At 46.0% G+C, this 21,614-nt stretch overlaps 1 protein-coding gene and 1 pseudogene across 4 annotated transcripts in view; one reads left to right on the top strand and one right to left on the bottom strand.

Annotated features, from left to right (window-relative positions):
- Positions 1–5,639, bottom strand: part of ULK2 (unc-51 like autophagy activating kinase 2) — a 67,103-nt gene extending 61,464 nt beyond the window's left edge. For all 3 annotated transcript variants that reach the window (XM_079905336.1, XM_079905335.1, XM_079905337.1), the window contains exons 1-3: positions 5,058–5,639; positions 4,105–4,197; positions 2,923–2,964 (exon numbers count right to left, since the gene is read on the bottom strand). In XM_079905336.1, coding sequence (XP_079761462.1) covers positions 2,923–2,964; positions 4,105–4,197; positions 5,058–5,147 — 225 coding nt within the window. In that variant the 5' untranslated portion in view covers positions 5,148–5,639. The remainder of the gene's footprint in view (positions 1–2,922; positions 2,965–4,104; positions 4,198–5,057) is intronic.
- Positions 5,640–17,485: 11,846 nt separating this feature from the next.
- Positions 17,486–20,098, top strand: LOC307177379 (heat shock factor-binding protein 1-like; annotated as a pseudogene). Its single transcript has 2 exons — positions 17,486–17,507; positions 19,819–20,098. The product of its transcript is annotated as a heat shock factor-binding protein 1-like (transcript).
- The last annotated feature ends 1,516 nt before the right edge of the window (positions 20,099–21,614 follow it).

Below are 21,614 nucleotides of genomic sequence, written 5' to 3' on the forward strand. Positions count from 1 at the left end.
CCTTTCTAGCTCTTAGATTACATATTTAAGCCTTTAATTCATCTAAAAGTTATTTTGGAAAATGATGAAAATAGACGTCCAACTTCATTTTGTCTCAGTTTGCCAGCACCCTCTATGAAATGCATCTTTTTCTCACTATACTAAAAATTACCAAGAGGTGGATGTTTATCCAGATCACTGACATTCATGCAGGGAAGTATTCCCAACTAACAATATTTACCTCATGCCCAGAATGCTCAAAGATATGTATCTTCTGAAAAACAGACATGGTATCACCCCCCAAATGGTTCTGCACTGTCCTCAAACTAGAGATCCACCCCATGTGGCCCCTCCACCCTCTCCTGCATCACTCAGCACTACTCCTACCTCCCGTCTGCACTCCCACCACATCCCTTCTTCCAGGTCCTCATGCTAGCTCATCCCTCCTGTCAGCTCCTCCCAGAGGCCGCATCTGCAGGGGAAGCTGACCTGTTCTCCCCGCCCTCACTGGAGCCCGGCCTCCTCCCACTTGATTATAGATTCATATATCTATTTAGAAAACTCTAAAATAAACATAACAAACAGTGGTTGTCTCTGGGAAGTGCCATGTCTTTTCCAATTTATTTGTGTTGACAATGTTGGAATATTTTAACTGTGGGCATATATTACTTTTGTAATTAGGGAAAATGTGTTTCTTTTTAAGTGTCATCCAAACTGAAACCTGATCACTACAAACAACGTCAACAGTTCTCAATTCATCAAAGTGCACACAAACTTGAGGTGGACCTCCACAAGAGATGGCCAGTGAGAATGGTGCCAACACCCTGTACCCCTTGATGAACGGTCGGAATCCAGGAAGCAAACCCAAACTCTGTTTACTTGACAGCCAAATGCTGAAGACTAGATTCATTCGACTAATAGTTCTTAAGTTTATTTTTACAAATTAGTTCCAGGACTACACAATGCACAAAACAGTAAACATTCTCATGCAGTCACCTTGACATTCCCAACTGTTCCTTAATTCTGGTTTCTGAGTACATGGTCTCCCTGATGCTACCTCATTCTGCAGCCAAAACCAGTACTTTTAAATATTTCTCATTCTGATAGAAAAAATCCAACTACACTCTCTACCCTGAAAGCAAGACCTACTCGGAAATTGACAGGGTTTTCTGCACTTCTCAAAAGATGGGAAATTAAGAGTTAATATTATTTAACAATTTTTGTACGAGGCGCTGACTTGTACCACGTGGTGCCCTCTATCTACAGAGACTAAAACAACTACACAAACAGCTCTGAGGAGAACCAACATTTCAATAGGGACTCTGACATCAGATCAGTTTTACTTTAAACTTTTCTCCCCTTTCTTTCTAGGCTGCTTTGAAATTTCTCAAATGAAGGAGTAAATTACACCTATTAAAATAGGTGTATACCTATTTAAATACCTATTTAAATAGGTATACCCACAGCACGCACATATTCTGTGTGTGGAGTTTAAACTGCAACATTTTTGGAGAACAATCACACACTGTCATCAAAAACTTTAAAACTGTTCATGCTATTTTTCCTAGTAATTCCAATTCTAGAAACTCAACTTATAGGAAATAATTGGGTATCTTCAGAAGGTATGTATTCTCCTCGTAGCATTTTTTTTTTACAATGGGAAAAACCTTAACATCTTATAACATGGGTTTAGTTAAATATAAATACTCTGTGGTATGATATGACATGAAAAACGACTATATATATATATTTTTAAAGGACATATAGAGAGCAGTCCGCTAAAATTAAGCACACTAAGAGCAAGGACTTCGTTCTGCTCACGGCTTTGCTCCTCTGTTCCTTGCACTTACAAACGCCTGGCCACCGTAGCCCCTCAAACCTCACGCGTGCTCATCAGTAACAGACCCCTGGGGCTCTCACTGGGTGCATATCACTGGCCAAGTGTGATTCCAGTATTCAGGGATTTATAAAACACAATATGGCCCCCAAATATAAGCCAACTACTTGCTCTGATGCTCCACCCAAAAAACAGGAATCCTCTCCAAAGTTGGCCTTTTTAAAAGGATTTCCAAGGGTAATTTTGACTATATAGAAATGCTGCCTTTGAAGGTAACTTCTGAGGACTTCCCTGGTGGCGCAGTGGTTAGGAATCCGCCTGCCAGTGCAGGGGGACACAGGTTTGAGCCCTTGTCCGGGAAGATCCCACATGCTGCAGAACAACTGAGCCCGCGAGCCACAACTACTGAAGCCCACACACCTAGAGCCCGCGAGTCGCAAGAGAAGCCACCGCACTGAGAAGCCCGCGTACCATGATGAAGAGTAGCCCCTGCTCACCGCAACTAGAGAAAACACGAGCACAGCAACGGAGACACAACACAGCCACAAATAAAAATAAATAAAATAAATAAATTTATTAAAAGAAAAAAAACAGAAAGTAACTTCAGAACCCAGCCTTCCCACCTCCACATACAATGCAACTCTACTGCATGCCATGGCGATAATCCCAGACAAATCTAGATGAATATGCAGAGTTTCTTTGTTTTTATTCCACGTATTGTCTAATATCTCCACCATTAGCAAATGTTGCTTTTGCAATAAGAAAAAAGCTCTATCTGATTTTTTTAATAGCTCAAAATAGTCCTTTCTACATTTATCACAGAGATGCTAGATCTGGACTTGACCTAAGACAACACTACTCCTATAGTATATTATCTGTCAGTAAGTTTACTCATGCAGCCCATTATTTATTTTATCCTTCTGCCCTATGCTATTGTAAACAAATTCTTAATTAATAAACACACAGCTCAAGCTATATATCTTTTCAACAAGAATAAGGCAATTTTCTATTTCTGTTAAGATTCACTTAGATTTGTATGAAATAGAAAAAAATTTAAGTTCTTTATTAACATACAAATATTTCTTTAAAAATCCAAAATAAGGTACCTGAACATCATAGAGCGCTACAATGTTTTCATGCTGAAGTTCCTGTTAAGAAAATCGAGAATTCAAAATATTTGTATTTATTCTAATAATTATAATATTTCAATACTCAAATAAAATTAAGTATACACACACATATATATCCATTTATACTACTTCTAGTATACCATACTTCTGTTACTAGATTAAAACAATTCAGTCTACTGAAGAATAAAAACAAATGTGCCTGATCAAACTTTACTTGGGGCCTAAATATTTTTTTACTGTCCTAATTTTTTAGACTCTTAACAAGGTGAGTACTCTCATTTACAAAATAAAGGTCAGAGTTAGTATGACCACATACTTTCTGCTAGTCTTTCAGATTTAATATACAACAAGAAAGGCATAAAATTCCAAAGTGCTTTTAAAAAGCACCATTTGCCTAAAAGAACACGAAGTATACTTCAACAAGCTATAATTCTTACCAAAGAGCTGTCCAGAGAATAGTAGTTCTGATGAATGTTAGATGAAGGTTCCATGTTTATATTACTTTGGGAAACACTGGGTTAAACACACCTAAATTGGTCTCTTCATTGTATAATTTTTTTCGACTTTCTTTAATGAGTCAAGTGCTTTGTCACTCTCCAAGAAGTATTTAGTAAACAGGATTTTCCACACTTATTTGACCACGAACTCTTTTTTTCCCTCAAAGCATCCCACTTGGATAACAGTGCTTGTGAGTGATCTAAAAAGACCACTTTAAATAAATAAATAAAAATAAAAAGACCACTTCCAAGGAAAGTAACTTTGTTCAATTTATAAGGAAGAAAGATTGCAACTGCCCCCATTTCTCCCTCCCCCAAAAAAATTAACTATAACATGAAAGGAATCAGCAGAAGAGATAAATAATGTGTAAGAGGGACCTGCCTCTTCTCAAACAATAAGGCAATAACTAAGGGAAAGAAAGGATGAGAAGCTAAAAGCAGTTTTCATCTAATCCCTCTAAGCATTGGCCAAGAGCCACAAACATCTATTCTTAAAAACAGCTTCCCAGTACTCAATGTTTCAAAAAACTGAGCATGCAAAAAATGAAAGCGACAGGTGAACATTCTCAAACTTGGGGCCAACTACCAAAATTGCAAAGGATGTCATCATGTATCCATTTAAGTTTTAATCTAGTATGAAATATCACATAAAGAAACATACCTTTAAGATTTTAATTTCCTTCCCAAGCAGTATTTGTGATTTTGACAAGTTCTTTTTATTAATACTTTTAATAGCTACCTCCCAATCAGTTTTCTGGAAAGAAAAAACAGTTACTCCTGCAAATTATTCCACAGAAACAATGCAACAGCAAAAAAAAAAATCTATAAGCATAACGATGTTTTTAGCAAATTCATGTAACAGCACTGAGAAGAAAAATAGAAAAGAACCCGAATCTCTAACAGGAAAATTATTTTATAAATTAAAGGTGTAGCAAGCTAATGTCCTACAAGATAGCCAGTAAAAATAAATATGAAGACCACGTAGTAACAAGCATTAAGTGAAAAAAGGACACAGTTTATTTACAACTATTTAAAAGTTATGGAGGATAACCTCGGAGGTGGTATAGTTAACTGAAAACAGGATTTGACAGCTAGGTAGGATTAAACGTGTTTTCGCTATTTTTTTTCCCTTGAGTTTTAAGTTACTCTCATGATAAAGTCAGTAGTATTTATTACTTTATCGGCTAAGCAACCAGGCCATCCCTTTGGACCTGCCCCTTGCCCCAAGCCTTCTAGGATTATTTCCACTCCCGAGGTGCCTTTCCAAATTCTTTAGATCCTAAAACCTGCTGGGGGCCTGTTTGCGAAACAGCAGAAGCTTTAAAAAAAAAAAAAAAAGCTAAGCCCGCTTACGGGTCGATTTGGGTCTCCCCGCGCCCCGCCCAGCCCCGGGGACTGAGGCCGGTGGGGCCGTCCGGGCCCCGCGTGGGGAAAGGCGACACCGAGTCGGGGAAGCCCCGGGCTCGCGGACCGCCGGCCGGTTTTCCGCTGGGTCTGCAATTATTGGCCACCGGGGAGGGTCCGTGCGCTGCCGGCGCGGCCCCGCCGCCGCCCCCTCGCACCCGCCGCGACCGCGCCTCAGGCGCCGCCGGCCGCCCGGCCGGCGGGGCTCACCTGGCGGTGCCGCCCCCGGAAGACCACAGCGAAGGCCCCGTGTCCCACGAGGTCCCGCTTGCTGTACTCGAAGTCGCCCACCACCTCCATGGCCGCGCCCCGGGGTCGGCGCGGGCGGGCGGGCGGCGATCAGAACCGCGGGCCCGCCGGCCCCGAGCGCGCCCGCCGGCCGCCGAGCTGGGGCAGCCGAGGCCCCGGGCCCGAGCCGGCGCTCATGCCTAGAGGCCGGGCGGAAACGGGGAGGCGCCGCGCAGGGCCGGGGTCAGCGAGGCCTGGCCCGGCCCCGGCCGCTCCTCATGCCGGCCACCGCCGGCCGCGGGCTCCCTGGCGAAGCGGGCCCCCTGACGAAGCGGGCTCCCTGGCGAAGCGGGCTCGGCGCTGCCGGGCAGGGGCGCCGCCGCCTCCGTCACTGGGCGTCCCCGGGGCCGCGCGCGCGCCCGGGAGAGGTGCAGGCCCCGGCGCCCCTCATCCCCGCCCTTCGGCGCCTCGGTCTCCCCGCGGGCACTGCTCAGCGCCGGCCGCCGCCCTTCGCCGGCCCAGCCCCGCAGCGACCCCGCACGCGCGCGTCGGCCGCTCCGCGCCGACTGCCGGCCCTCCGCGACGTCAGCTCATCTTCTTTGCCGCAGTACTCGGCGCGGCAGGCGCGCTCCCTCCGCCGGGAAAATGAGTGCCCAGCTGCTGATGGAGGCGGGAGGGAGCGCGCGAGCCTGCGCGCCGCGGGCTGGACCCGCTAGGAGCCGGGCTTCGGGGAAGCGGGTCGCCAACACCGGCTGCGGGAGGGACAAGGGCATCCCTGTGCAGAGTGGACCCCGGGCCTGCGGTGAGGGCAAGGGAGCATCTCCCAGAGCCCGGCCTTTCCCGCGCCCTCCAAAGCCAGGGGTCACGCTGCCAAGTCCCAACCCTTCTGCGTTTACTGCTCAGGGTCCCTCACGACGTCGTGTAGGGCAGGGATCCTGCACTTCTTGGGGTCGCTTGGCTTCTATGAGAAGCTGATGACAGCTCAGGACCATCCTCCCCGAGAATTGCCAATGCTCGCAGACTCAGTTTTGCATTCTTTCAAGTTTCTAGTGAGAACGCTTGATTCCCACCTCCGGTGTCCTGCCGGTATGACCTCAGACTTACCTTAAATCACATAAGGGAGTTTTCTTTTCCACCCGATTATTAACGTTCAAGCGACAAGGAACTTATTTGTCACCTTTCCCTCAGAGGTGTCTTAACGAAATCATTTTATAAACCACGTGCTTGAGAACGTCAGAAATCTCAGGTCCTATCATGCACTGTATGTTCACTGGTTTAACGTATTTGCTCTCAGGTTATCCCTCACCTCCAGAGCTACATTTCCCACCCCAGGCCCATCCCTGCACAATGGCCTCTGAAGGCAGGGACCCTGAGAACCTCCAACCTTGAGGCAGTCAGCAGAGAAAATCTCCGGAGAGGAACTGGCCCCTTCCTGAAACCCTTAAAATATGGGGTCTTGGGTTTATGCTCCCAACTGTGCACACCTACCTAATTCCCTCCCTACTTCAAAATCTGACCCAGGTGCATGTTAGGCCCTGTGAAAGTCTGCAGCCTTCAAAAATTAAGAGCAAATGAAGCAAGTTTGCACATACACACAAAAATTCATGTGGAGATGATTCCTTACCTCTTTGAAAGATTCTCTATCTTCCTTTCTCTTTAAACATGAGTATTTAAATAGGATATAAGATTCAATGTGCCAAAATTCACTGAAAAGTAGTTCTCTGGGATAAATATCTTACAGGCTGTAGGACCCTGGACCAGCCACTTCATGTCCCCTGCCTAGGTTTCCTCATCTGTAAAGTGAAGATATAACATCAACATATACCTTCACTGGGTTGTTAAGAGGATTGAAGGACTGAAATGTGGAAAGAGCTTGGAAGATTGCCTGGTTCTACAAAGCACTATTTCAGTGTGTGTTAGGTAAGTAAAGTGAGATCAAAGCTGGCCATAGGCAACCCTTCCCCGACCCCGGCCCAGTGCTGGGGTCTCCCCTTTCCCTCCTCTGTCCAGTCCGCAGGTGGTGCTTAGGTGAACAGAATGCAAGCTTTGCAGTTCTAGGGATGGACCGTTACACCTTTGTAAGAGCTGTTTATCTAACTGTCGCCTGGAGAATTCACTTCCTATAAACTTTCTGTGAAGAATCAATGGGTATAAAATTTTTGGACAGTAGGGAAGCAATGGGGAGGGCTAACACACCTGGACCAAGGCTGGCAGCCTTTCCCGTGCAGTACCTGACAACAGCCAACATTCCATGGAGCAGAGGGCGAGCTGCCCAGGCTGTCCTGAGGTGCCCAAGCTCCTAGTTTCAGGATCTGTCGCTGAGGTGCCTCGTGGGCCTCAGCACCCTCCGGGAGCAGTGCTTCGACCTTCCTGCTGGTCACCTCACCATCCAGGTGAGGACAGGTGTATCCTCTGTCAGCTGAGCCAGTGCATGAGACATCATTCATAACTCAGCCCTGTTCAGATGGTTGCATCCACTAGGAATTGAAGTTAATTGAAGCTAATAATCAATATACAATTTTGAGCTGTTTATATTTAATATCATTAAAATTATATCCCCACAGTAGGACCTTATGGAGATGTTTTAAAGAAGCCACTAGAAGCCCTTAATTCAGACCTGCATCCCATCCCGTACACACAGGCTAAACAGGGGCCCCAGGAACACACCATTGCTTTAAAAAATAAAGTATGCAGCATGCACAGAAGGATTTCTGACCTCAGGGCTCACTACCGAGGAGAAGTGGGGGGGGCATGTGGGGTGGGAGAGCTTTGCTAAGGAGATGTTTAGTTAGGACTATGTCGATAAGCACATAACAAACATCAAATGTGATAAAGCAAAAAAATAAAAGAGGAATGTAGATAAAGATACCAGTGTAGCTCTCGGGTTCCCAGCAGAGCCTGGGACTGGAGGAGGAGTCTGCTTCTTTGTTCCTTCCCCTCAGGGCTCCGTGGACAGGGCAGAAGAGCAGAGAGCCAGTAGCCAGCAGTCTCAACCCCAAATTCTTCAGAAAGGGATTCTGATCAGCCCCGCTTAGGAGAGGTGCACTGAGCAATCATCTCAAGCCAGGGACTGGAGTTGAGGGGGGCAGGTCGAGTTGTCCAAGGCTGTGGGTACTGCAGGGAGGGTGGAGAAGCAGGGGCTGGGTGGGTAACTCAGGAAGGGTGACCGGGGGGCAAATTTAGGTTTTAATCAGGAATGCAAGCAAGGGAGATTTTTACTTTACTTCTGAAAGCATGCAAAGTTGCCAATCTGATTCACTTTCATTGTTCTTTGTTCTAGTAACTGTGTGTGTGTATATGTGTGTGTGTGTGTGTGTGTGTGTGTAAACATGCCTTTGACAAACTATTGAAATGTTTCAGTTAGTAAATTGTGTAATAGTAACCGCAGTGAGAAGTGAAATCACTTACTAATAAAAATTCTAACATAAACTTAGTTGATCAGCCAAATGCCACGGGATGCTATGACGGTAAAAGGACCTCCTGTGACAAGTAAATGTGACCAGTGTTCACGGCCCCATCTCCCAGGCAGGCAGGCGTTCTGAGATCAGGAGAATCACCAGTTAATTATGCTCTTCAAATCGCATCATTGCTGTTTGCTTCTATTTTCGTTCTATTGTCTCTACTTTGATCATACTGCTGATGCTTTGAAATTCTTGGGACCGTTAGTGTGCAGAGCTTTGTTGTTTATACGTGTACGATTTTAGAGTAAAATATGGCAATAAGCACATAAAGTGAAGAGACAACAAAGTTTGGACACATTTCTTAAAGCTTTTAGAAAATATAACCACAAATCTTCTGAATCATAAACACAAATCTTCTGGAATGATATGAAAAATAGACTTCAGCCAGGAATTTTCTTTTTTTTTTAAATAAATTTATTTATTTTTGGCTGCATTGGGTCCTCATTGCTGAGCGTGGGCTTTCTCTAGTTGCGGTGAGCGGGGGCTACTCTTCGTTGCGGTGCGCGGGCTCCTCGTTGCGGTGGCTTCTCTTGTTGCGAAGCATGGGCTCTAGGTGCGTGGGCTTCAGTAGTTGTGGCTCGCAGGCTCTAGAGCACAGGCTCAGTAGTTGTGGCGCGCGGGCTCAGTTGCTCCGCGGCATATGGGATATTCCCAGACCAGGGCTCGAACCTGTTCTCTGCACTGGCAGGTGGATTCATAACCACTGCACCACCAGGGAAGTCCCAGCCTGAATTTTCTGGTACTATGATAACATGGCAACAGCAAGGAGCATGTTTCTTTTCTTTTCTTTTCTTTTTTTTTTTGGCCACACCACACAGCCTGTGGGATCTTGGTTCCCCAACCAGGGATCGAACCCGGGCCCCAGGCAGTGAAAGTACAGTACAGTCTGTACTGGACTGCCAGGTAATTCCCAGGAGCATCTTTCTATATTGTGCAAGAATCAATATAAAATTTTCATTTCTAAAATGAAAAACAATTTGATTATTTCAACCAAAAATTTGAGCAGCTTATATTTGCTATTGCTATAACTGTTAGACCCAAACAGTGCTCAAAACTTGAATTATTAAGTTAAAACGCTAAGCATATATTTCACAGGAATGGCTATACTGTTCTGTTAACGCTAATGGTTGGAATAAAGAATATTTTCAAACATCACAAGGATAAATTTCAGAAAACATCATGAGTCCATTGTCCAAATAAAGCATCTGAAATATTAAAACTCCTAAAGGAAATACTTGATTGATGTGACAATAAAGGAAATGAAAAAGTTTTAACTTTGAAACAATTTTATTCAGAAACTTTTATTTTTGGCCATGCCCTGCAGCTTGCAGGATCTTAGTTCCCCAAACCAAGAATCGAACCCAGGCCCTTGGCAGTGAAAGTACGGAGTCCTAACCACTGGACCACCAAGGAATTCCCTCAAAACCTTCTTAAACAGAGCTTCCCTGGTGACGCAGTGGTTGAGAGTCCGCCTGACGATGCAGGGGACACGGGTTCGTGCCCCGGTCCGGGAAGATCCCACGTGCCGTGGAGCGGCTGGGCCCGTGAGCCATGGCCGCTGAGCCTGCGCGTCCGGAGCCTGTGCTCCGCAACGGGAGAGGCCACAACAGTGAGAGGGCCGCGTACCGCAAAAAAAACAAAAAAACACAACTTCTTAAACAGAATCTACTTCGTGGTTTAAAAAGAATAACACGTCTTCAACCATGATGGATCTACTACAACTTTAGACAAGAATAAGATCAACATCAATGTGTAATTGCAGCCTAGGTTTTTGCTCCCTCTTGTAAATCACATACCTGCTGAAAGGAGAAAACAGCTGTCCCAGCTGGGTTCTGCAGAAACAGATGCTGACCTGCAGTTGGAATGGAGATGCTCATTAGGGATTGACACCAGTGACAGGAAGGACAGGGACAGGAAGGACATCAGTGACTGGCACAGGGAGAACCCTGATGCAGGCTTGACCACGCCTGGGCCACCCCAGCAGAAAGCTCTGGAGTTGAGCCCAAAAAGCCCAGCTCACCCATCACCTGCCAGGGCTGCCCTGGAGGGCATGACCCCAGGTGGCCAGGCTGCTCTCAGGCTGAGGTCCTGGAGGAGCAGACAACTGGGGACTGACAGTCTTTCCCCAGCTGGACAGCACGTCCTTCCTCCCAGGGGAGTCTGGGTGGCGCATCTCCTAGGCGACCACAGACTACAGCTTTGGAAAACGTATGAGTCAGGCTGTAAAGTTTCTATCGTTATCAACGACAAGTTTCACAGACAAGTAGTTTTGCTTTGCTTTGTTTTTAAAGAGAAATACAGTTTATCTTGGAAATGTTCAGAGCACCGCTGTGCTCTGTTCGTCTGTCTGTCTGTCTGCCCACACGTCCCAGGCTGCTGGCATGGGCCCAGGAACGGGCCTCCGGCTGAACTCCCAGAAGGCTGATTCCAGGGCTGCTCACAGGTCCAGACACAGATTAAACAACAAGATACTATTTATTAAGGCTTTAAGCCTCATCCCTGAACTTGGATGGGATGAAGATTTGGAGACAGGTTGGAGGAGACAGAAAACAAACCCAGATCCTGCAAGCTCACCACGTAGCCAAGGTTTTAGGCTTCCTGAGGGAACCCAGGGCTGGAGGCCAAGCTGCGGGAAGCGCGTGTTCCTGGGAGGTTCTGAGTTCTGGGCAGGGTGAGAGCTGCCCTGTGTGTGTGTGTTTATGGGAGCAGGGCTGGAAGGTGGGCGGGCTCCACTGTTACTTTGGTTCACGTCTTCAACTACAGTAAGTCCCCTACATACGAACTTTCAAAGTTGCAACTTTCAAAGATGCGAACGTGTGTTCGTGTGTCCAATCACATTACGTTAGTTCACGTCTGGTGTACATTTTCACGTGCAGGCATCCTCTACAAGTGGTTGTGCTTTTGTGTACTTTACTGTGCAGTACTGTATAGAGTACAGTACTAGTAAAAGATAGAAGTGTTCATTTCTTTGGTACTAGTGCAGAACTTAGAATAAACTATTTCTTTAAAAATTATATTTAAAGCCATAAAATAATTTCACTCTGAAGAATTTTTTTTTAACATCTTTACTGGAGTATATGCTGTGTCAGTTTCTGCTGTATAACAACGGGAATCAGCTACATGCATACATATATCCCCATATCCCCTCCCTCTTGTGTCTCCCTCCCACTCTCCCTATCCCACCCCTCTAGGAGGTCACAAAGCACGGAGCTGATCTCCCTGTGCTATGCGGCTGCTTCCCACTAGCTACCTATTTTACATTTGGTAGTGTATATATGTCCATGTTACTCTCTCACTTCGTCCCAACTTACCCTTCCCCCTCCCCTTGTCCTCAAGTCCATTCCCTACGTCTGCGTCTTTATTCCTGTCCTGCCTCTGGGTTCATCAGACCCATTTTCACTCTGAAGAATTTTGAATAGGAATGTACTTTAGATATTATAGATATTGATTGACAGATAAAAATCAGACATCATCTTTTTAATCCAATTACTTCACTGTGACCACATTTGTTAAAACTGAGATCAATATTATGTGTGGTCTTTATGATTTCTTTGGATCCCTAGAACCTATATTTATTTCAGCAGACACAATATACTGGTGCACAAAGTATTATAAACCTATTACAGTACAGTACCATATAGCCGATCGTGTTAGTCAGGTACCTAGGCTAACTTTGTTGGACTTACGAACAAATTGGACTTAACAAACGTGCTCTTGGAACAGAACCCCTTTCGAATGTAGGGGACCTACTGCGTCTCCCTTCTGTCTGCATGCTCATCTCACCGTTCCCAACCCAGCCCGAGTTTGGTTCCCTGGCGCTGAGAACTGGTCCTCTGCTGGTCCCCTCCCCTCACAATCCACCTGCCCACTGTCTCCAGTCAGGGTTAGCTCCCCTCCGGCCCCACCCACACCCCATGCCTCGCCCATCACACTGACTGCACCCAAGAGGGCTGCGCTGGGAAACCAGGCCTCATCACTCAGTAACTTAGGGCCCAAGGGGGTGATGTGAGTGGGGTCCCACCACCCCAAGACCAGGCCCTTCCTCCCCTGGAGGAGGCTGGATAGGGGATGGGGAAAGGGTTGCGGGGGGCGGTAACCAGTCCAGAGGGCCACAATCCTCCAGAAAACTCCTACAAAGGAGTCTCAGACAACCAGCAAACAAGGGCCCCAACCATTTCCAGCCCCATCATTTTTCTCTCTGCACAATGAGCCGGCCATCCTCCATCATCTCCTCTTCCTTAATAGTCTGAGAGTGGGGACCCGAGGGTTCAGGCCAGGGGCAGACCCCACCTGTAGCTGTGACTCCATCTCCGCTGGGGGTCCACATCATCCTCACCCTGGTCAGTCTCTCTGGCGGGCCTACGCTCTGAGGCTCTGACCCTGCACTTCCTTTGGGAGATGGGGAGCCCACTTCCCTCCGAGCAGCCCCATCACCCTCTGGAGGTGGTGGGACTGGTCTGCAGAGGCTGGCTCGCCATCCTCCCCAACCACACCACACTCCTTGGTCGTGAGCTCCCGAGGGAGTTTTCTGTCTCATCTAGCTCCAAGTCAGTTGCTGGGTCCACGACGTTGGTGGGTGAAGGTCCAAACAGTGAGCCTTTTATTCGCGGAGGTGCTCACTGTGGAAGAAGCACTCCTCCACTGCACACCCCCACCACGTGGCCTTCCCCTGGCTCTGCGGGCCCCCAAGGCATTCTCCACCCGGATCTGCAAGGCCCGCCAGGCTTCTAGCCCCGTGCAGTCACTAGTTCCCAGAGTGCTCACCAATTTTCCCCATCTGGCTGTAGGCCCCACAAACAAGTAATACAGTTGTCCCTCCGTATCCATGGCGGATTGGTTCCAGGACCCATCCGCAGATGCTCATTACATAAAATGGGTAGTTCAGCGGGCACTCCGTATCCACGGATTTCGCATCCACGGATTCCGCGTTCTCGGATTCAACCAACTGTGCATTCGCGGATATAGAGGGTTGACTGTACTGTACTTAAACTGCAAAACTGAACACTTGGAAGATCGTTTAGTGGGCCTTGCGGGTTATGTGGGGCTAGTAGAACAACATCTAAAATCATACATTAAATTTGATGGTCCGTGCGCAAGAAAAATGGTTTCAATCATAAATATTCATGTGAAAATTTTAATGGATTTTGTACAGACAGTGCTCGGTGTTATGCTATGGAGAAAGTCTAGCATTTCAGCCAAATAGCCAAATACAGAAACAAATTTGCAAATCTGTTAACTTGCTTTAAGTCTTTCCTTCATAGATTTTATATTTACTAGCACATGTCAAATAAACAGTAAGAAGAATGAAATAAAATATCTGAAAGCTGGGACTGAAATAATGGAACTTGGATGAAGACTTAAAACTTGATAGGCAGCCTGTTACCCTAGGATGACAAAGCAGTTTAAAAATTCTATCAATCCTGCTCTATAGAGTTTAATAAAAATTGTAAAATGGGAGTGGCTAGATAAATAATAAATAAATGAAAAATTTTAGGAGTTTGGATTTAATAAATGATATTATACATTATCTATTATGTGTTATAATAGAAAAGGCAATATCTTTACGAGATATTGTTGAAGCTTGTAGATCATTTCACTGGTCCTCAAAGTGTGGTATCCTGAAATCTTCTGAGACACTTTCAGAGGTTCTGGTGAGTTCACAACTCTTTTCATAAAAACACAGAGATATGAATTGCCTTTCTTATTGAGTCAATATTGGCACTGATGATGCAGAATCATTTTCTCACTAAATCTGTTTTTGAAAATATAGCTATTTTTCATAATAATATGTTATTTATGTTCATTTATAATGGGCTTATTGTTGTGTTTCTAAATAAACTAAGAATAAACATATTTTTAACATTTTAGTTTTAATTTTTAATACAGTAAACATGTCAGGGGGTTCGTCTCTTGAGACAAAAGTTTGAGAACTGCTGGATTAATTGAGCCAATGATAAAAAGTGACTGAACACATAAAACTAAGTAAGGGGGGCTTCCCTGGTGGTGCAGTCAGTGGTTAAGAATCTGAATGCCAATGCAGGGGGCACGGGTTCGAGCCCTGGTCCAGGAAGATCCCACATGCCGTGGAGCAACTAAGCCCATGCACCACAGCTACTGAGCCTGCACTCTAGAGCCCGCAAGACACAACTACTGAAGCCCTCGTGCCTAGAGCCCGTGCTTCACAACAAGAGAAGCCACCGCAATGAGAAGCCCGTGCACCACAACAAAGAGTAGCCCCCACTTGCCGCAGCTAGAGAAAGCCCGCGTGCAGCAACAGAGACCCAACACAGCCAAAAATAAATAAATTAAATAAATAAATTTATTTAAAAAGAAAACTACGTAAGGGAAACTCTGAAAAGTGAGTGGAAGAAAGAGAAATAAAGAGATATGGCATACTATCAGAAATAAAACAAAGTATCAATTCCAAGAGAGAATTTTAGATTGTTTAATTCTATGATAATGAACTTATTATCTAATGACAAAAGTGAAAATTAGAGTAAACTTTTAAATCTTTTCATTTATTAAATGGAAACTCATCCACATGATGTTTTAGCCTCGTGGATTGAAGATGAACAAAAACTAACAAAATTATGCCAACTAATTAGACACACTAATGACTTATTTTATATATACTTGATGATAAAGATGTTGACTATATTTTAAAATCTCTGAGATTATTACAAGGATTAAGAAAGATTCAGAGCCAAGAACAGCATAGTTAATATCAAGAGACATTCACTACTTATTAAGAATACTGAAATTATTCTGAAATTAAGAATGCTGAAACACCTTACGACTTCAAATTTCATGGAGAAGTCTCAAGAAGAGTTTGCCGTAGTTCCCTACTGTTAAATCATGTTTCAGACCGAGCCCTCATCTAACTAGTGACAGCCACATCAGAGAAATAATCACCCAACAATTTCAAAATATTAAATTATTCAGGAATTATCAAAGTAATTAAATAAGTAATGCATGCTGCACCTTACATGCGTTGGTAAGAGGCTTTAATGTTATATGTTGTTTAGTTTACTTAGAGAATAAAAAAGAATGATTAAAATTATTTATTTGTATATTAACATACAGTATTGTTTGTATTAAATATTATTAAATGTTCTTAACATCACTTTGAATACAAGAAAGATTTGGTCCCTGTCTTCAGCAGCCCCTCAAGGATGAAAATTGTTTCGATAATCAATTGCTCTCTTGAAAAACGTAGTGACTTCAAACAAGACCCCTTTTTTGTTTGCTTGTTTTTGTCAATTGTTGAGGCTTCTGTGGGTCAGGAGTTCCGGCGGGGCGCATCAGGAAAGGCTCAGGTGGGGCTGGAGGATCCGGCACAGTCCGACTGGAGTGAATGCCTGGTGCCTCTCCCGGGTCATGGCTTGACCAGCTGGGGTGAGCTGGATTCACTTAGTGACCCTCTCGTGCCCCATCTAGTCACTGACCCCAAGAGAGTAATACTATCTCGGTTGTGGATTGAGTTCTGTCTGGTTTCTGTCTGGCTTCCTTCCTGGGCATTACGGGCATGAGAGAATCATTCAGTTTCTTGTCTGCGGTCATCCGCTCCTTCTGGCTGCTACTCAAGGTCCTACGATGTGAAGAAACCTCGAGTTACCTCTCCGTTCTGCTCTTGATAAGCACCCAGGGCGTGTCTGGTGTATGTGGACTTTGGTGACCATGTGCCTACGTTTCTGTTTGGTTCACACCCAGCAGTGGAGTCGCTGGGCCGCAGGGCACATCTCAGCACTGACAGTAATAAAGTGGACTCCAGGGTGGTTGGACCAATCGCACTCACCAGCTGAGTATGAGTTTGTTGCTTTGCATTCTCACCTGTACTTGGTGGTGTCAGTCTTTTTATCCATTTGGTGAGTGTAATAGGACGGTCTTAACCTCCTCCTGGCAGGTCATAAGCTGCATTCTACAGCCCAGGGACATCCTCTGGGGCTGGTGTCACTGGAGGAGGACCAGTTGCCTCACCTCTGAAGCCACGAGGAGCAGCCCTCAGGGACCACAGCTTCCTGGCAATTGGTTGGACAGATGGTGATTTGAAAATCGGTGGAAGTTAATTTGGGGACGTGGGTAGTGGTTTTGTTCTCTGGGTTCCCTCAGAGGCTGCGGCAGCCCCAGACCCTGAGTCAGGAGACCTGGATCCTGATGCATTCCTGCTTTGTTTATTTTATATTTTATTTTATTCTATTCTGTTTTATTTTATTGACTGCGCCGTGGGGCATGTGGGATCTTAGTTCCCCGACCAGGGATCAAACCCAAGCCCTTTGCATTGGGATTGCGGAATCTTAACCACCGGACCCCCAGGGAGGTCCCTGTTTCTCATCGTTACCCACCACAAACCAGCTCCAGATGTGCCATGGACCAGTCATTTCCCAAGCCCACCCGCCCCTCACACTGCTGTCCTAATCCTGCCTGGCATGACTCTGTTCTCTCTCAAAGGCCCAGCTCAGACGCCCCCTCCAGGAAGGCTCTCTGGGGTTCTCCAGTCCCTCCTGCATGTCTCCCATGTCTCCCATCAAGGCCTTTGCCTCTGCTGTTCCCTCGGCCGGGAGCCCTCTTCCGTCTGTGTGGCCCCTCACCTCCTTCTCGCCCGTGTTCCCCATTTGTGCTCCCCACTGGGACGTAGAGATTTATTGTTCTAGCCTCCAGGCCTAGAAAAGGGCCTGATACACAGTAAAGCCTCAATTTGTTGAATGAATACATCTGGTCTCTCGATTTACCTGTCCTGCACCGGCTGGGGCTTCCCACAAGCCGGGCGATCTGTTGAGAGCAGAACTAGATAGCACGAGAAGCAGCTCCTCGAATCTGGAGTCAGGTGAGGCTGCGGTGTTTCAGGTGAATCAGGAAAGTGAGTCGGGCGCACGTGAGGAAGGGTTCCCCGCGTGCAGGTCCAGCTACGGTGACTAAGCCGGGGCGGCTGGTGCAGGGAGTGGGCAGGGGATGACGGAGGCGGAGCGGGAGAGTGGAGGGGGCACACAGCAGGTCTTCATTCAACAAGCCTTTGTTTAGCACCTGGACGGGAGAGAGGTTTGGGAGCTGTTGGGGAACACGCAGGAGGTAAAGCAGGGAGAGGGGCTGAGGCCAGACGGGAGAGGAGGGTGGATCTGGTACAGCTACACAGGCCACGACAGGGTGTTGGTGGGTATTAGGGAACCTCCCCTGATTTTCTTGTTTCTAATATTATCTTCAAACTTCCTTTTTTTTAAAAAATACATTTATTTATTTATTTTTGGCTGCGTTGGGTCTTTGTTGCTGCGTGTGGGCTTTCTCTAGTTGCGGCAAGCAGGGGCTTCTCTTTGTTGTGGAGCACGGGCTCTAGGCGTGTGGGCTTCAATAGTTGTGGCATGAGGGCTCAGTAGTTGTGGTGCACAGGCTTCGTGGCTCCATGGCATGTGGGATCTTCCTAGACCAGGGCTCGAACCTGTGTCCCCTGCATTGGAAGGTAGATTCTTCCACTGTGCCACCAGGGAAGCCCCCTCTAATATTACCTTTACTTGTAACAAAAGCTACGGCATATTAGTGTAGACAAACTTGAAAATACAAGGGACATCCAGTCTTGGCAGAGATACTCATAGTCTCTTGCTCGATCTGTTTACAATTTTAGAGAGTGAGAGGGATATTGGTAGTGTATCTATTTTTAAACTATGTTGAAGTTTAGTTGTGTGTTCACGTATGTAGATTTCAGGAAAGTATAAATGGTGCTATGCTATTGGGGCCCCCGCTTTCCTCCCCTCTTTCTTGTTTGTTTCCCTTTTATCTGCGTTCACCTCTCCCTTCCTCTCCTCCCATGAGACCCATGTCAGCAACCTATTACAGATTTTCCCCATGCAATGACTGTCATATACAAATATATACAGACCGTTGCTTATAAACATGTATGTGGAAAACATCCTTCCTGTATGTCAGTTTGACAAACGTGGGATCATATGATCCACTTTCCTGAATTTTGCTTTTCTCAGGTATTGACTGATGGAATTCCTTTAAGTTAACTGGAGCAAAGCTGGTTAACCCTTTTTAATGGTTACATAACATTCCATGGTATGGATGTACCAGAATATATTCACTCATTCTCTGTTGCTGGACATTCACTGCTCCCTGGTGTGTGTGTGTGTGTGTGTGTGTGTGTGTGTGTGTGTGTGTGTGTGTGTGTGTGTGTGTGTGTGTGTGTGTTGGCCACTATGAACACTGCTATATTACATTAATCCTTTATGTATTGGTGCTTTTATTTCTTGGAATAGATTCCCAGGAGTGGCATTGCTTGGTCTAAGTATATGGATTTTTAAATGTAATGGATTTTTCCAGATTGCTTTCCTAAAGTGCTGCTACAGTTCCATTTCTACCTCTTTAATTTTCCCAGTCTATGGGCAATAAAATGATGTTTTATTCTTCTTTAATATGTTTTCCCCTGGAAACTAAGGGGGACATATCTGTAGGCCATTGGATTTGCTCTTTGGTGATTTGTCTCTTTTAATGGAATGTGTCAGAGTTCTTTATGGAATTATATAATACACACACTTTGTCATTTGCCTTGAGACTACTGTTTTTCCAAATCCATAATTTACCCTTTGCTTTGTTTACAGTATCCCTCATTTCACATTTTTAATTTGCAAACATGTATTTCTTTTCCCCCCTCCCCCATCTTTGGGTTTCCTGTGCTAGTTGGGAAGTTCTTTTTTTTTTTTTTTTCATTTAATTTTTTAAATCCATCTGAAAGTTAGCTTTTCCTAAGTTATAAAAATAAAACTCTACTTTTAAAAATTGCTCTTTTGGGCTTCCCTGGTGGCGCAGAGGTTGAGAGTCCGTCTGCCGATGCAGGGGACGCAGGTTCGTGCCCCGGTCCGGGAAGATCCCACATTGCCGCGGAGGGGCCCGTGAGCCACGGCCGCTGAGCCTGCGCATCCGGAGCCTGTGCTCCACAACGGCAGAGGCCACAACAGTGAGAGGCCCGCGTACCGAAAAAAAAAAAAAAAAAAAATTTGCTCTTTCATTTTCCCGGGATAATGGATTAAGTGAAGCACCTCTGTTTTGCGACGTCTCTGGCATTCCTTTTATTTCCGTCTGCTACGTTGGGCCCAGGGACTTCTGTGATGGAAGCAGGCGTAGTAGGCATTTTACTGGAGGACTGGCCCTGAGAGTTGGAGTTCAAAGTCGGCACAGTGGCTCACGGCAGAGTTCATGCAAGATGTAGAGAAAAAAATGTGACTCCGGGTCAGTGACGCGGTAAAGTCGAGCATCTCTTAAGAAGGCCTGTGCCAGTCTGTGGGGACACACAGAAGTGGAGGTGACGGTCGGAGACAGTACCACCAAGCCAGGAACCAGGGAGGTGGCCGAGACTGACCCCAAGACCGTGCAGGATCTCACCTCAGTGGTGCAGACACTCCTGCAACAGATGCAAGGTAAATGGCAGACCAAGTCCAACCAGATCATTGGAAGAATTGAGGACATGAGCGGTCGCATGGATGACCCGGAGAAAAACATCGCAGCCCTCGTGATACGAGCTGGGGGGGAAGAGCTGGATGGTGAAGACAAGACCCTGCTGCACAGAAGAGCTGAGTGGTGCTCATTTACGCTGGAATCTGGAGCGCCCTTTCCACAAGCCAAGAGAAGCCAGATGGCTTTTTGCAGCTAACTACTATGCGTGGACATGTTTTATATTCTAAAGGGTGCATTTTTCTCCGCACATGTGATATAGTTAGTTTATAGAGTGATTTCCCTCCCCTGCACCCCCCATGTTTCCTGAACACGGTAACTTCACATCTTGGACCTTGGTCAGTTGTGCTGTTAAACACGAAAACTTTGGCAGTTCCTGAAAAAGAAAGAAAGAGAAAGAGAGAGAGAGGGAGGAAGGAAGGAAGGAAGGGAGGGAGGGAGGGAGGGAGGGAGGGAGGGAGAGAGAGGTGGGGGGAGAAAGAGAGAGAAAGAAAGAAAGAAAGAAAGAAAGAAAGAAAGAAAGAAAGAAAGAAAGAAAGAAAGAAAGAAGGAAAGAAAGAAAGAAAGAAAGAGAATGGAAGGAAGGAAGAAAGAAAAGAAAGAAAAAAAGAAAGAAAAAAGAGAAAGGAAGGAAGGAAGGAAGGAAGAAAAGAAAGCCTATGCCAACCAAAGAGGGGCTGGGAACCTAGGAAGAGTAAAAAAGTGGAGTCAAGGAGACAGAGGGTTAGGATTTTCAGTTGCCTCGATGGGTGAGGGCCTCCAACACTGTTACCCAAGGTCAGAGAGTAACCCTGGCTTTGGTCCAACTCACTCAGTACCACTGGGGCTTTGGCTCTCTGGTGGCTTTGCAGGATCTCCTGATACAAGCATTCTCATCCACTGTACACTTCACTTCTTCATTCATCCAACAAGTGTTTATGAGAAGACGACATGGAAAAAGTGCCTACCCTTGAGGAGCTTATTCTCTAGCGGGGGAAACAGACCATAAATAGGATAAATAAAATAGCTAGGAGGTTAGCTAGTGACAGGGACCAAGGAGGGAACTAAATCTGGGAGGGAGGGAGGAAGTATGGGGGGAGGGGCCCAAGTTGAGAAAAGGTGACCCGGAATGACTTCACTGAGGTGACATCGAAGCCAAGACCTGAAGGAAGTGAGGCTGTGATCCATGTAGAGTGGAGGAATTCCAGGTACAAAAGCCCTGAGGGAGGGGAGTGCCTGTATCCCAGCACGGCTGCGGCTGAGTGGACCCGGGACAGTGATTGGAGATGATGTCACAGGGAAAACTGGCCGGAGGCTGTAGGGTCCCACAGGTTCCTGGGGCAGATGAGAAGCCTTTGTAAGGTTTTTAAGGAAAGAACAACATCATAGCAGCAAAACTGAGCAGAAAGTTGTTCCCACCCCTAGAAGAAACGATGATTGTATGATGCAACCGCGGTGTTAGCCAACTAGCCAGCGCTACGGTGGCAATCATGTTGCAATATAAGTGCATCAAATCACCGTGTCATGCCCCTTGAACTTACACAATGCTAAACGTCAACTCTATCTCAGTTAAAGAATTAGGCAGAAAGCAGAGATTCCCCACATACCCCTGCCCCTACGCACGCACAGCTTCCCCTAGCATCAACACCCCACCACAGGG

Source organism: Stenella coeruleoalba, assembly GCF_951394435.1.
Source record: "Stenella coeruleoalba genome assembly, chromosome: 19".
In the NCBI taxonomy this organism is placed as follows: domain Eukaryota; kingdom Metazoa; phylum Chordata; class Mammalia; order Artiodactyla; family Delphinidae; genus Stenella; species Stenella coeruleoalba.